General features: G+C 41.2%; 1 protein-coding gene across 1 annotated transcript in view; it reads left to right on the top strand.

Moving 5' to 3' along the window:
* LOC119010095 overlaps nucleotides 1-14,561 on the top strand; it is a 49,022-nt gene extending 34,461 nt beyond the window's left edge. Inside the window, exons 9-16 of the mRNA XM_037081965.1 lie at nucleotides 7,253-7,338; nucleotides 7,658-7,764; nucleotides 7,964-8,115; nucleotides 8,278-8,359; nucleotides 12,716-12,818; nucleotides 13,114-13,203; nucleotides 13,294-13,412; nucleotides 13,656-14,561. Of these exons, the coding sequence (XP_036937860.1) occupies nucleotides 7,253-7,338; nucleotides 7,658-7,764; nucleotides 7,964-8,115; nucleotides 8,278-8,359; nucleotides 12,716-12,818; nucleotides 13,114-13,203; nucleotides 13,294-13,412; nucleotides 13,656-13,812 (896 nt within the window). The 3' untranslated portion in view covers nucleotides 13,813-14,561. The remainder of the gene's footprint in view (nucleotides 1-7,252; nucleotides 7,339-7,657; nucleotides 7,765-7,963; nucleotides 8,116-8,277; nucleotides 8,360-12,715; nucleotides 12,819-13,113; nucleotides 13,204-13,293; nucleotides 13,413-13,655) is intronic.
* The last annotated feature ends 1,016 nt before the right edge of the window (nucleotides 14,562-15,577 follow it).

The following is a 15,577-nucleotide window of genomic DNA, read 5'->3' as shown; positions in this document are numbered from 1 at the left end:
GCTGCTGGTGCAGGAGTCCCACCCCCTGCAGGACACTATCTCAGCACTGGGCAGCTCCTTCAGCAACAGACTGACACACCCTAAGTGTGTGAAGGAGAGGTATCGCAGGTCCTTCCTACCTGCTGCTGTCAGACTGTACAACCAGCACCACTCCATATAGACCTCACCCTGTACTCTGCACTGTGCAATAAGTCTATACAAACTCATCTCATCACCCATATTTATTATACATATTTAAAATCTGTATATAAAAAATGATTGTCCATTCTTGCACTATATCATGTAAATATGTATATACGACGATTCAATTCCATTTTCTTTCCTTTAAATTATATTGTCTATTTTTATATTGTCTATTTTATATTGTCAATTTTACTATTGCTCTTGTTCTTGTAATATTCTGATGCTGCTGTGACAAACAAATTTCACCGTCTGCGGGACATTATAGGATTTCTGATTCTGATTCTGATTCTGATTGTTTGATTTTGTTGAAAGTAAGGGCTGGGCGGAAAAAAAAATCTGTTCACAATTATTTTTAAAATATCATTCAATATTGATATAAATAGAAAAAATTCGATCCCAGGGGTGGGCCACACTGACTTGTTCATGGTGAGTCATTTACGGTGTCTGTCCTCTCCTCTCCCCTGTGTGTGTATGTGTGTGTGTGTGTGCATATGCACTCTGTATATGGCCTGTGAGTCCTTTTAACCAGGTGTATATAAAGTTTGCTGCCCCTCTGTGGGCCTGTTTACAACATCTTCTTTAACAACCAGCAACTTTGATACAGCGATGAGGGTTTGACACATTTAATCAAACAGGCGCCCAAACATGTATCAGGTATGATTTGCACAGAGAAAACCTGAACAAAGAGGCATATCAGAGGATAGCTACATCCTCTGTTGTAGCTATGGCGACCACATATGAATACCACGTTCGGCTGACGGTCACCATTTAATATAGCTCCGTATTAATCCGAAATATGGGCTTGTCCCCTTGAAGCTCAGACGTGCAGACAGCAGAGGAACAAAGTAAAAGTATATAAATGAAAAGTGAAAAACACTACTATTATTGTACAAACATTTACTACCATAGCCCAGATGAACTCTGAGATTTATTCGCCAAACGGAAAATTTCCTGGCATTTGGCGCCTGGCAAGTGTTAATTTTGGACCCTGTGCAGGCGGTTACCGTCTTTAACAACGTTTAATGGAGTCTTTATCTGAGGGCTGAAAATGAGTCATGTTTAAAAACGGGAATGACTTACCTTAACGTTACTAGAATGCGTTTTATTCTTTTCTTCTTTCCGGTATCAACATCCGTCCGAAATGCAGGCTCGTTTGAGGCGGAGGTACAATTGCCGCCAGTTTTAAAAATGTGCATGTGCGAATCGTACTCAATCTTATAAAATGCTCTGGTTGAAATGAAAAATTCAGTTTGGTGCCTCGCTGTCAGTCTAAATTATAGTAAAGTAAAAAAAAATCTATTCAACCATAAATATATATAAGAAAGATTAGTTTAAATGAGCAAAGTATTTTTTTTCAAGCATTGGAATGAGAACAAATACATTACCCATTCCAGTTCCAGTTTAGCAGTATCAGACATCGAGCATGCAACGATGCCTAGGCAATTGCATTTTTCGTGGAAGCGGGACAAGTTTGGCTCATTCTTAGCTATACCAAAGATAGCTATCAAAGGATCAGGTTGCAGTGTTTGGCAAGGTATTGCTGAGAGTGACTGGAAAACAGAAGGCCAAAAACCATGCAAAGATGGACATGACCAAAATGTGTCCCAAAGAAACAGGAGAATATTGACTTAGAGGCAATTTGGTGAAATTTTAGGGTATAATTTAGACAATCTGTCATTGGAATAATGCAATCTGTGAACAACCTTAAATTGAATCAATCCATGTCTGATACAGAAACACAAGGTGTGTATATGCTGCATGGTATTTTTCCTGGTGTCTTCTGGTATAACTTCTCCCACTTCTCCCTCCCATGCCGCCTTGATTTTGTCCCACGCATAAGGACAGCTATTCAGAATTAATGCATGTATTTTTGATATTGCTCCTTTATTAAGTGGATTTACATCAAGGACTGAATACAGTAAGTCTTTAGGTGGTGGAGATGGATAACCTGGGAAGTATATAGAGGCAAAACTCAGAGCCTGAAGATTTCTGAAGTAATGAGATTTTGGTAAGTTATGATCTTCACATAGAAATTTAAATGAGTAAAGCCATCATTGGTGACGGGATCTTCAAAGTAGACCAAGCCCCTTTTATGCCAAACTGCAAATGTCTGATGGTGCAAAGAGATGATTAAACATTATTGGAGAGAAACTACATATATTTGTCAAATTAAAATGTTTTCTGAACTGGCCCCAGATCTAGAAATTTTGGACCACCAATTTAGAGTTCATTTCAGGTGATTTGATATTTAGTGGGAGGGGGCAGTTTAGATTGAAATCGGGGAAACTGGGAGCTCTCAGTCCCATATCAGCCCAGATCGGAACCTCCTTATATGCGAACATGGTGATCCAATATGTCAACTTAACAATATGTTCTGCCCAATAGTAAAATAAGAAATGAGGTAAACCCAGACCACCATCAGATATAACTCTCTCCAGGCTTGCCTTCTTTATACATGCAGGTTCCAGCTTGGTAAAATAAGACTTTGGGAGAAAAATGGGAATCATTTGAAATAAATTAAGAAACCTGGGCATTACAGTCATCTTCAGTGCATTTATTCATCCTGCCAGGGAGAATGGAAGTTTTGACCATCTATCCATATCAGTTTTGACACGGTCTAAAATAAAACTGTAATTGTATTGAAAAATAGCCTTAATTCAACCTGCTATTTCTGTTCCCAGATAAGTAAATTTGTTATTTTTAATTTTAAAAGGCACATTTTCATAAGTGATCTGTCTTGCCAGATTATTCAATGGAAATAATACAGATTTTGATAAATTAACTTTATACCCAGATATACTACTGAAACTTTGCAGCATGTGGAGAAGGTAGGGCATGCTCTCAGTTGGGTCTGATATTTGCTAAAGCAGATCATCAGCATGAAGCAGAGTTTTATGGTTTGTTTCACCCCCTGGATATTTTGTTAATCCTACCATCTGATCTAAAAGCAATTGCGAGTGGTTCAATTAAAATGTGAAACAAGATGGGCGACAGACAGCTACTCTGCCTTGTACCTCTGTGGAGCAGATAGTATTCTGAAATCAGGCTATTTGTCCTGACCACTGCCATAGTTGCTGAATATAGAACCTTGATCCACCTACAGAAAATGGGCCCTATTCCAAATGTTTCTAAAGCTGCAAAAAGGTAGGTCCACTCAATTCTATCAAACGCCTTTTCGCCTTCAAGGCTTAGAATGACTTCAGGTTGTACTGTTGAATGGGGGGAAAATAACACATTAAATAACCTTCTCACTTTAAAAAATGATTGCCGTCCAGAAATAAAGCCAAATTGGTCCTCACTAATAATGGTGGGAATAATAGGGTCTGATTGCTGTGCAAGAGCTTCCGTTAGAATATTATAGTCACAGCACAGAAGACTTAATGTCCTGTATGAACTACACTGTGCAGGATCCTTATATTTTTTTAGTAAAACTGAAATTGCGGCCTGGGTAAGTGTTTGCGGTAATTTTCTAATAGCCAGTAAATCATCATTAACTGATTTTAGGACAGGTGCAAGTTTTGCAGAGAACTCCGTGTAGAAGTCTTTGGGGAATTTGTTCGGACCTGGCACCCTTCATGTTTGAGACGACTTGATGGCATTTGCTATTTCCTCAAGCGACAATGGCTGCTCTAGAGTTGACTGAGCATCCTGAGAAAGTCTTGGGATATCCATAGAACAGAGAAATGAGTAGATATCTGACATATCAGTGTCTACCTCTGATTGATATAGAGTAGAATAATATTGTTTAAATTGGTCATTAATGACTTGGGTGCTGCATGGTATAGGGTCAGCACCTGTATCAATTCCCGGGATCATTTGTTCAGCTGACTGCTGTAAGTTGACATGCAAGTTGACTCCCCACTTTATCTCCATGCTCATAATATACCTGTCTGGATTTTAAAATATTTTTTTCACCACTCCATGTCATAAGTGTATTGAATTCAGTTTGCTACAGTAATTTCTCCTTATGAAGATCTGGCGGAGGCGAAAGAGCATACCGTCTGTCTGCAGTCTGCAATTTCATCAGCCAGCTCTTTAAGTTATTTAGAACGCTCCTTGTTCCTGTTTGCCACATAGGAGATAACTTGACCCCTTATGTATACTTTGATAAACTCCCACAAGGCTCCCCTTGACACATCTTGAGTGTCAGTAATTTTCAAAAAGAAGTCAATCTGATTATTGAGAAATGTTCTAAAATGTTCACATAAAAGTAATTGGGGGGTCTAGACGCCAAGCTCGTTTGGGCGCTACATTGGCTGGAAAAAAAAACTGTACTGTGATCTTCTAGCAATATACTGTGATATATACTGCTGGTTATCGACAATAAAATAATCAATCCTGGAGTAACTATGATGAACGTGGAAAAAAGGAGAATTGCTTTATAGTTGGATTTTTTTATCCACCAGGGGTCTGAGAGGCCATAAGAGCAAAGGAGGGTGTTAATAGCTACTGCAGCTGACAAGAGAGTGTTGTTTGACCTCAGCCGTGGACTGTCTCGCTGGGCATGAAGGACGCAGTTAAAATCCCGGCCTAGTAACAGTTTGTATGAATTATGGTGCATCCCCCCATTTGGTCCATAAATTTTAGCCAATATTAATGATGTATTAAATAGCTTGCCCACTTCTATAATATATCTGCCCTTAGCATCTGATATTACTTACTTACTTACTTATGTTCTGTGCTTGTGTGAGATGCAACAAGCCTCCTTAACAGTGGGTGGCGCTAGTCTCGTGCCAGTACTCCAAAACATGAAAACAGGAAATGACGGAACAGAGTGCATAGAAAAACAAAGCGCACACAGTATTCCGCCCCTCCCACACACCGCGCTGATTCATTAGCACACCGCCAATCAGAATGGTCATACAGGTGGCACATAACCAATCAGAGTATCCAATGGCTCCGACGGCCAACAGCCAACCTTCTCAGACTTTGCATGTTGAATTGGAGCAGACAACGTCCACGCGGTTCCAAAAGCTTCCAACGCAGCTGAACACACTGAACAGATTTGTTCCCAAACTCCTCCGAGTCTCTCCAAAAGCTTCAGATGTCTAATGGTTGGCCCAGTGTGTTTCAGGCTTTACATGAACTCTGGAAAAGTCAGAACAAAATACAATAGGGCTTTCCTCTCATTACTATAATGGCTGCATGTGTGGTGGCACTTCTTTGGTCACAGGCTGATAAATCTCTTAACACTTACAGTTGGAAGATATCACCACAAGAAAAGAGTAAAATCAAATAAAATTAGTAATGATAATAATGAAGCTAATTAAACAAAAACAAGCCAAACAAAAGTAATAACATTGCATACGGTTGACAAACAGTAAATATAATTTGACAGTATGTTTAACAACAAGACCAGCTAGCCAACCAGTCATGTCAATGTCCTCAAATCAACATCAAGATTTTCACGAACAAATGATCGGCCGTGTGTAACGTCACTGCGGCCGCAGCCTGAAGTACAGGGCTGAACAGCGAATGGGATGTGAGATTATTTGCGTATCAGTAAGTTTAGATGGGAAGTGTACTTTCTGAAGCTTGTGTGTTACAGTCGCCACCCTGTGTTGTTCAGAGGATAATGAAGGACTGATGGACTGCGCTCAGTGTTGGAAATAAAATATTCAGATTTGATATGCCAGCTAGCGCATTGATTTAGATCCGTGAACAGACAATTTGACTGGACCTACTTAGTAGGTGTCCATATATTAGGGTTTAATGGACACCCTGCAGCCAATCAGACCATGACCATGGTATAAGAGACTATATTTCACACCTGATAGATGGACAAATGCATACCGTTGTGGATAATGGGGCCTGCACCCATGGCCTTTCGAAGAACATCTACTTTCTCTTGAAAGTACTGGAACTTGACAATTATTGGCCTTGGACTGTCTCCATCCTTTGGCCTTGGCTGCAGGCTCCTGTGCGCCCGATTGGGCGTCAGTGTATAGTCGAGGGCTAGCACTTCCTTTAACAATTCAGCTACAGCTCTCTTTGGTCGTATATTTCCAAATCCCTCTTCCACTCCAACTAGTCTGCAGTTATCTCGCTGCTGTCGGGACCCCAAATCTTCGGCCTTATCTGCCAACCGGGTTGCGTATTAACCATTTGCTTCCTCCTCCAGATCATCAACCCGGATTGCAAATGTGGCGTTTTCCTTCTGCATTTCTTCGATTACGTTTGTAAACCCTGCATGCACATTTAGGATTTCTATCCTTAAATCACGCACCAGGTTGTCTATTTTCTTATGCAGTTACCTGAAGCCGCCATCACAGACTAGTCTATCTTTGTTAGCACACACTGCTCTATTTGCTTTATGGCAGCCATGATTGCGTTGGCATCCTAACCCCACTTCTGCAGCCGGATCCGCATCAAGTGAGTCTGAGGCTTCCAGCCCTGACTTCGGCTTTTGAGATTTAGGCATTTTGGGCAGCTTTGAATCAAAAAACACAACTAATTTGAGGGATTTACCACTTTAGAGACACATTCACCCCGGAAAGGATGAGAAGGAGAGGAGGAATACTAAGTAAATGTTCGTTCTAAGCAGAGCTCACAAAACCCATCTTCACATGTCGCTGCTCCACTGAGCCACCCTTTTTTTCTTTTTTTTAGGGAAATTCATCGACATCTGAACACCTTAAAAACTGACCAGTCAGTCTCCTTTAGATGTTTTGATGATCACAGTAGTATGCTGTGCTGAGAGAAGTGTCTCAGATCTAAATAACTGATTTGATCAGTGCTGTGCTAACAGGTGAGGTATTTCCCTCCTAAAGTCACAGACTGTCATCAATGTGCCATTTGCACAGTTTTATTTCTCTAACTGATGTAGGTTGTTACTGTTCCTGAACCAGCTGCATTCATACAATTATGAATCAGAACATCAGTGAACTGGGAATGTTTGTCTCTCAGTAACAGGCAGCAGAGTTCAGAGCATCTTCATCCATGATGCTGTTCAAATGTTCAGCATGGAGAAGCCCCACTGTAAACGTCTCAGTGATTGCAGGATGAAGCTGGTCAAAGGTCAAAATGACGAGGTTATAGAAAGCTGATACGTCTGTTTCTGTGTTGTCAGAGAAACAAGGGATGAGTGGAGGTAAAGTTTCTTATGGAGGAGCATTACTGCTAAGGACAGAGAGACTGACAGACGACAACAAGCAGGTGAGTCCTCACATCCATCACCTGTTGAGACAGTGGTCCCCTGGGGGCCCTTTAACCCTTCACTTTATACACTGACCTTGTTTCGTCTGGTGGGTTCCAACATAGGGGTCAGGGCCCTCCACAAGTTCACCTGATGAATCTATGATGATGTTATTGATGATGATTGATTCAATAATCCCAGATCATATTTAGTTCCAGATTTGTGTGTGTGTATATGTGTGGTTGTGTGTGTGTGTGTGTGTGTGTGTGTGTGTGTGTGTGTGTGTGTGTGTGTGTGTGTGTGTGTGTACGTGTGCATTTATGTGCATGTGTGTTGCAGTGTGTTGGTGTGTCTGTGGACAGAGGACAGGAGGAGGATAAAGGAGGCAACGATGGGAGAAAAGATAAACGTCCTGTGGCCTCTGCTCCTGTCCCAGGGTCGCCATGGTAACTGCTGTTCTCTCACACACTGCACACTTTATTATTATTGATTATTATTGACGTTTAATTAGTTCCTCTGTCACCATGACAACCACAATCTGATGCAGTGCAACTGTGACCAACTGTTAACACACTGTGTGTGTGTGTGTGTGTGTGTGTGTGTGTGTGTGTGTGTGTGTGTGTGTGTGCGTGTGTGTGTGTTCAGGTGTGTTGTGTGGACTGGAGACGACAGGGTCTTCTTCTTCAATCCCACAATCCACCTGTCTGTCTGGGAGATACCAGGAGAGCTGATTGGCCGAGACATCAGCCACATCATCAAGGACCCACCCCACAAAAGGAAGAGGACGACACCTGAAGGTCTGGCTCCTCACCTGTCTGTCTCTTCACCTGCATTTTTCCATGGGCACTTATTGAAATTGACTTACTTTAGAAGTTTTTGATGCTTCAGTTGAACCTGAAATATATAACATATCATAAATATGGACATATTTCTGTTAAACTCAACTCTCTCTCTGACAGAAAGCAGCACCGGCTGCCAATCACCTGGTTGCCATGGAAACAATGAAGTTGATGAGCATGACCACAGTTTCAAAAGGAACAGGTTAGTCAGCCTGAGCCATAATCCAGTGCCTGGCCTGTAGACTCGTTCGCAGTTTGGTGTTGTTGGAATTTCTCACTTGAATTGAGTTTATGGGTCCCTAGCAGAGGTGGGTAGAGTAGCAAAAAAATGTACTCAAGTAAGAGTATTGTTACTTTAGAATAATATTACTCAAGTTAAAGTAAAATGTACTAAGTAACATCCGATTTATTGTTTCACTAATCAGAAGATGAAATAGACAAAAACATACAATAGCAATGTGCAGATTCCTTAACTAAAACAATAATAAATTACATTTTTACAAAATAGCCTAACATAAAACAAATTAAGGCAAATTCAGCCACAAGAAATGGTAATAACTTAAGGACTTTTTTTGTTTAAACTCGTGAAACAGCACAATAGGCTCAGCAGGCAGACATTATATAGAGGAACACAAACAAGGCAGCCTGTGCATACAGAGGTCTCTGTGTCCATAATCTTAATGACTGTTAAGCTTCAACAGCTAGCCAGTAGTTGGCTCTCAAGGTTCTTGCAGTGAAGCTGTGATCTTTTAGCAGTGAACAGGAGTCCTTCATGACTGAAGAGTCTCACAGGCTGCAGATGCTGGAAGACTTGTGTTGACTTTGAGTGACAGTTTCTTGATATGAGGAAAGGTATGTAAGACATCCATAATTCCGTTGGACGGACATGAAAGGTACCTCTCCAGCTGTTTCTGATTTTCCTGCCCTGATGGATGCAAGGAAGTCATATTTATCAGACTGGCTGCTGTTTGTGCAGGCATCATTATCCAACTCCAAGTCAGTGTCCAGGTGATTTTTGATGTAGTCCAAGTCTGCAGCAAGACAAATAGTTTTTAAAAGAATTAGGTGCACACCCTTCTACTGTATAGACTGCCAAGTTGCTGTTTTTGGTATTAAAAGCTCTCGGCGCTTGTAACTCTTGCAAGCCTATAGTTTGTCACTGACACAGTATAAACCTAAATGACAATAACATTACATAGATTCATATACACTCACTGGCCACATCATTAGGGATACCTGTACATTATAATGCAATCCACTAGAAAAGGTCTGTCATCAATTCTACTTTAACAAAGTACTCTATGACTTAGATACTAGAAAAAAAAACATGCTCAGTGCCTTGCAGAAAAAAAAATTAGTTTTAGTCACTGAAATTCACTTTACTTTCTCTCCATCATGGTGACTGTGCTTTGCTGTTCACTGACTCCATGTGTGTGCATGTGTGTGCGTGTCTGTCTATGAGGCTGCAGTGTGAGAATCAATTACTCCAAAGCAATGTACATTTTACAGTTATTTATGACATTATAACAGGGCTAACGTTAGCCTATCCACAGCCAAACCACATATAACTTACCGCAATGTGTTTTCTGAAGTTTGAAGCGGAGTTCTTGTCGGCTAAAATGTTCACATGTTTAGGCAGACACATATGACAGCGCATGACAGAGCTGTTCTTTTTCATAGTCTGCAAGGTAAACGTAGACTGAATGTGAGGCCATGGGGTGTTCTGCCTCTTCTGATTCTGAATCACACACCGTAGAAAATCCACCTTTTTTGTTTCTGAATGTTTATACACATGTAATACCTCCATTTAGATGTATTACGGTATGTGGAATTCATTTCTGATATTGTTATGACCATATTGGGTGATTTTTGAGCCTAAAAGGTCATGGTCAAGGTCATTTTCCTATTCTGAAGACCTTGACCATAACTTGGCCATTATTAGGAATTGAAACTAGGTGCAATAAGTCTGATTCTACTAAATCTGACATTTAACATTAAGGATCATCTTGTCATTGAATTGTCAATGTCAACATCATTTTTCAATAACTCGATTAAGATTTTTTCTTTATAGTCACTTTTTATTGTATATTCTTTTCCACAATGATTTGTTTTAATTACACCAACACATGACGAGAAGAAATGTAACAATTATAAACATCCCCTTTGAACTTTTATTTTCATTGGGTGTTAGTACAGTGTTATAGAATAAAACAATTGGGTGCAAATAAAACTATGCAGCAATAAAAGTGGTACAATTTACATCATATCAAATTAACTAAAAGTGCACCATACAGTCTGATTTCTCTCGAAGTGTACTCTAGGTGTACATGCATATTAGTGGGATGGGTTTTAACAGCATGATTTTTTACATTTTTCCATGGCAGAATACGGTGCATGAAACTCCAGCAGCACGACAGCCACATCGGCAAATGACACACACACAAATGCCTGCACACTTACATACTGTGAGCAGACTTGGTGGTAAGAGATTCAGACATTTTGATGGCAGGAGTGTGCCAAAGTGCTCCTTCCGTCCATGTTTCGTTGGCTCTAGTCTTGCTTTGGGGTCCTTGGCTGTTGCAAGCAAGTGGCATGCCATATGACCCAGAAAAGCCCCTTGTTGGATGTGGCCTCTGATCCCGCTACTTGTGGGAGGGAGAGCATCAATTCCAGCACTTCCACTGATGTAGATTTTACCCTGAAGTCATCAAATGTCTTAGCTGTTGTTGTTGACCTGGCCCAGCCCAGACACACACCAAGTACTTCTCATCCAACGCTGCATCTTGCTCTGTCAAGGTGTCTGCATCTCCAAAGCTGGGTTAAGTATTGGACTGGGTCAGAAGCCAGAGCAGCATGTTTAGTCCCCACCTTGCTCATACAGTCATCTCCAGTCAGGACATGTGCTTTAATCACTGTATTTGAGAGTGACACTCCAAGACGAGAGACTGCTTGAAGGAGTGGAAGCATTCACCGCCCCTCACCAGTGCCAAACTACTGCCAGATCTCCTTCATCCTGAGTTCTTGGAAGTATGGGCTGTGAAGAAGTGAAGAAGCAATGCAAAGGTGTCTGTGTCATTGAAGACTGACAACTCTCTTGCACTGCTTCATACAAACAGCCCACTCAACTTGATATGGGTGTCTCTCTATCTTCTGAGCATTTCACAGCACAGCTAGCGAGAAAACTGCAGGCAAATCTGAGTGTCTGTTGGATCAAACATGAACCAATTCTGTTGAAAGTTGCGAGAAGGCTCTTGCTGCAATCTCTTGCATAAAAGGCATGGCCAAGCATAATATGCAATGGTGTTCGCTTTACTTCACCGAGAATGCTATACACAAGTATTGCGAGAGTGCAGTTGTGTACACTTGTGATCTCTCACCCATTTCCCCTCTTCTTCAAGAAGATACTGTTTTCTCAGTAGAGGCTCTTCTCCATGTGAGGGCTGTTGCTGGCATCATTGTTGCTGGCATCATTGTTGTCTCCCATGATGCTTTCAAGTCAGTACTGTCACAGAAGCAGTTGTGCAGACCAAAGTCCAGGAATACTTAACTCAACTTGGTGCCTGCCTCTCTCATTATGTCCTGATTCTTCAGCTTGATGGCAGAGTCAGTAGTGTTAATGTCAGATGAGAAAAAAATGTCAGATTCATTCACTTTTGGGAGAGATTGTGACCAATTTTCTGTAGTGATTAAGCATCAGCTGTTTCATATCACGGGTCTGGAAGGTACTTGTAAGCACCTCGCCGTCTTCCAACAGGCTCAATGCAAACTCCACCACATCACTCACAGCGCAAAATTCTCCCTTCGCCAAAAGCTTGTCAATATATGAAATAGCATGAGCAAACAACACTTGCTTGATGTTGGTAATGGACGGTTTCTCTAGTGCTTTGGCTTTGATGCCACATTCATTTTTTTGCATGTAGTTGTGGCATCAGAGATTGTGGCAAAATTAATCAGCTGATATGACTGATTTGATAGAGCTATCTTCATCGTCCTTCAGTCGATCTGCAATTCATGTGAAAAATACATCCTGGTTATGCTTTGCTGCAGCAATGATTTCGATACTCGCACTACATTCTGTAATTGTGTCAACCTTGACATGACCTTTCAAGGTCAAAATCACCCAATATGGTCATATCAATGGCAGACATGAATTCCACGTAACATGGTTAGTCAAAATGCAGGTATTACATGCATATAAACATTCAGAAACAAAACAGATTTTCTCATAGCCAATGGCGGCCATATGTGATTTGACCATTGCGCAATTCGTGGTACTATGGCAGACGAGCACCTCTGTGATTTTTCATGTCGAAGGACGCACTAACTCAGTTCAAGTGAGAAATTCCCCCAAGACCAAATTACGAATGGGTCTACAGGCCAGGTCCAGGATTACCAATCAAAGAGCAGCACAAAGATAAGGTGAATTAGATAAAAATAACAGTTTTATTCAGTGCTAAAGATTCTGACCTGCTGATGTCATCATCACTGAGTGATGTGATTGGTTCTTTCTCTCTCTCTCTCTCTCTCTCTCTCTCTCTCTCTCTCTCTCTCTCTCTAGAATAGAGGAACCAGTGTCTCTTGTCCATCGTCCGGGTGAAGTTAAGCTCCTACCACTAGAGCTGCGTGTAGCTCATTTTAGGGAAATGATGCTCGAGAGAGGGGTAATACACACACACACACACACATATATATATATATATATATATATATATATATGAAATGAAATAAAATTATTTTCATACAACCCAAAATCACTATCACATCGCATCAGTGGGGTTTACAATCTGTCAGTGACAGCCGACGAAAGGGACGAAAAACTTTCCATGTTGAGAACAAAAAAAACTTCTAACAGGGAGAAATAAAACTTAAATATATCCCACAATTAGTTGCCCATACGGGATCAAAAAACTTCTGTGTGAAGATGTAAATCAATAAATCAATCTGCTCTGTCCTGAGGTGTCGGCATTCTCCACCTGGGAGAAGGAGCTCCATAAGATGGTGTTTGATCCTCGATACCTGCTGCTGACTTCAGACCAGAGGAAACAGGTTTAGATGGTGTTAGATGTTTTAAATCATACGGCAGAGTTTGTCTTGTGGTTATGATGTCACTGTGACATCAGTGTTACCTGTGTGCAGGTGTTTGATCAGTTTGTGAAGAGCAGGGTGAAGGACGAGTACAAAGAGAAGAGGAGTAAACTGCAGAAAGCCAGAGAGGAGTTCAAACAGCTGCTGGAGGAGGCAAAGATCACCAGCAGGTATTTCTCATCCATTATTCATCACATCACTCTCAATTATTCAGTCAATCTGAGTCCACCTGCTCATTTGGACCAACATGTATTAATGTGTGTGTCACATCACTAAGACTCAAACTGCAGCTGATCCAGCACACAGATTGTACCTGTGTCTCCTGCACCGACCGTACCTGTGTCACCTGTACTTTCTATACCTGTGACAAGCTGAATCCTGAATCCAGCCGTTCTCCTTGTTGTTCTCTGCAGATCCACCTTTAAGGACTTTTGTGCTCATTACCATGGTGACCCGCGGTTCATTGCTGTCAATAGGAAGAAGGAACAGGAAGTTCTCTTTCACCATTACATCACTTCCTTAAAGAAACGAGACAAGGAGAACAGAGTCAAACTTAGGAAGATGAGATGAGTCTGAAAACATCCCAGAAGCATCAAAGCCTTTGTAGAACTCATCCAGGACCTTCCCAAACCTTCCAGAACCTCCAAGAATGCCTTCCTGGACTGTGTGCTCCACCACACTGAGCAGATCTTGGTTCTCACTGATTAATCCTGGTTTCAAGCAACTGGACCACAACCACACAGTCCAGATGGAACCAGTGAGACCAAACTGGGACCAGAGTTTCTGTGTGGTTCTGACGTGTTGTTTGTGGTTTTATAACTTTTTTCAGAACAGACTGTGGTGGACTGATGTCATCTGGCCCTGATGAACTGGACTTTAAAAAGAATCAGCACAACAAAAGATATCTGTCTGTCTGTCTGTCTGTCTGTCTGTCTGTCTGTCCGGTGTTTCTTGACCCATCAGTCAATCAATCAATCACAGTGTATTTGTAGAGCACCTTTCAGACAGAGCAGTGATAAGATGAACCAGTTAAAAGTTCTATGTTATCATAATGCCACTGTATACCAACAAAATGTTGTGATGTAAGCCTCGCCCCTCACTTGTTAGTGCTGCGGTGAGCTGTGATTGGACAGATTTTCCTGTCCCATAGTTCTAATTGGATGTTTTTATGTCCTCATTGAAAAGTGTCTGTGTGTTGAAATTACCTTTGTGTTTAGATTTCATTCATTTCATTGGCTGTTCATGATGCGTTTTAAATTAAACGGTTCCTCAAACAAACCTGTTGTTGTTATTGTTGTCATGTTGTTATGTTATAACATTATTATATTATTATCTTAATTTACTGCATCATTATTATATTATTATAGTTTTACATTATTATATTCCACTAAGCAGCATGATGCAGCAAGAGACAAGAACATAACAGCAGAGAACTAACAGAGACAGACAGACAGAAGTGTCTCTGTCTGTAATCAAAGTGATTTAGCCGACCACTGCTTAATGTCTGTTGTCATAGCAACCTGATCATGATGGAGGAAAACAGTTATGGGATGATAAGTGGCACACACACACACACACACACACACACACACACTCTCTCTCTCTCTCTCTCTCTCCATGTCTCTCTCTCTCTGCGCATTGTGTGAGCATCAGTGAGGTTGAGTGAGTGAGTTTCTATCTTTCCTGTTCTATGTGTTTAGTGTTTGTTTGTGTTGATTGTGTTGTGGCGTTTGTCATAGTTTCAAGATTCAAGATTTAAAGTGTTTATTTTCATATGCACAGTAAAGAAACTTGTTCCTCCGTACAACCTCACAGTAAAGCACTTTTGCAAGGCACATGTGATAAATAAGAAAAAGCTGCAAAAAAGTAAACAGTCGCGACAGTTCTGAGGTAGAATAATCTACTGTTTAGGAGTCTGATGGCAGTGGGACAGAACAGGTTCTTCAATCTGGTAGTCTTGGACTTCACATTTCTGTACCTCCTGAGTGTAGAAGTGTGAACAGTCTGTGCTGGGGATGGGTGGAGTCTTTGATGATGGAGGCAGCTCTCCTGCTCTGTGGAGTTCTGGTGATCTTTTCCTCAGTCTTTACCACTCTCTGCGGTCCAAAGCGTCCAAAGTGCTGCTGTACCAGGCAGTGATACAGCCGGTCAAAATGCTTTCATGCAGCTGTATATATGGATATCACAAGACCCCTGGTCACCTGAGGAATGAGCTGCTCATAGTCATTCTACCAGACACGTATTCAGTCCAGCTCTACTCCCTCACAGCTCCGCCACAGTACTGGAGCTGATAGGTTTCACTCTAGCCTATGTGTTTAATACCTCTGGCTCTGCT

This window comes from Acanthopagrus latus, chromosome 20 (genome assembly GCF_904848185.1).
Source record: "Acanthopagrus latus isolate v.2019 chromosome 20, fAcaLat1.1, whole genome shotgun sequence".
NCBI lineage: Eukaryota > Metazoa > Chordata > Actinopteri > Spariformes > Sparidae > Acanthopagrus > Acanthopagrus latus.
The sequence above is the reverse complement of the archived record's forward strand: the minus strand, read 5'-3'. Positions and strand labels throughout refer to the sequence as shown.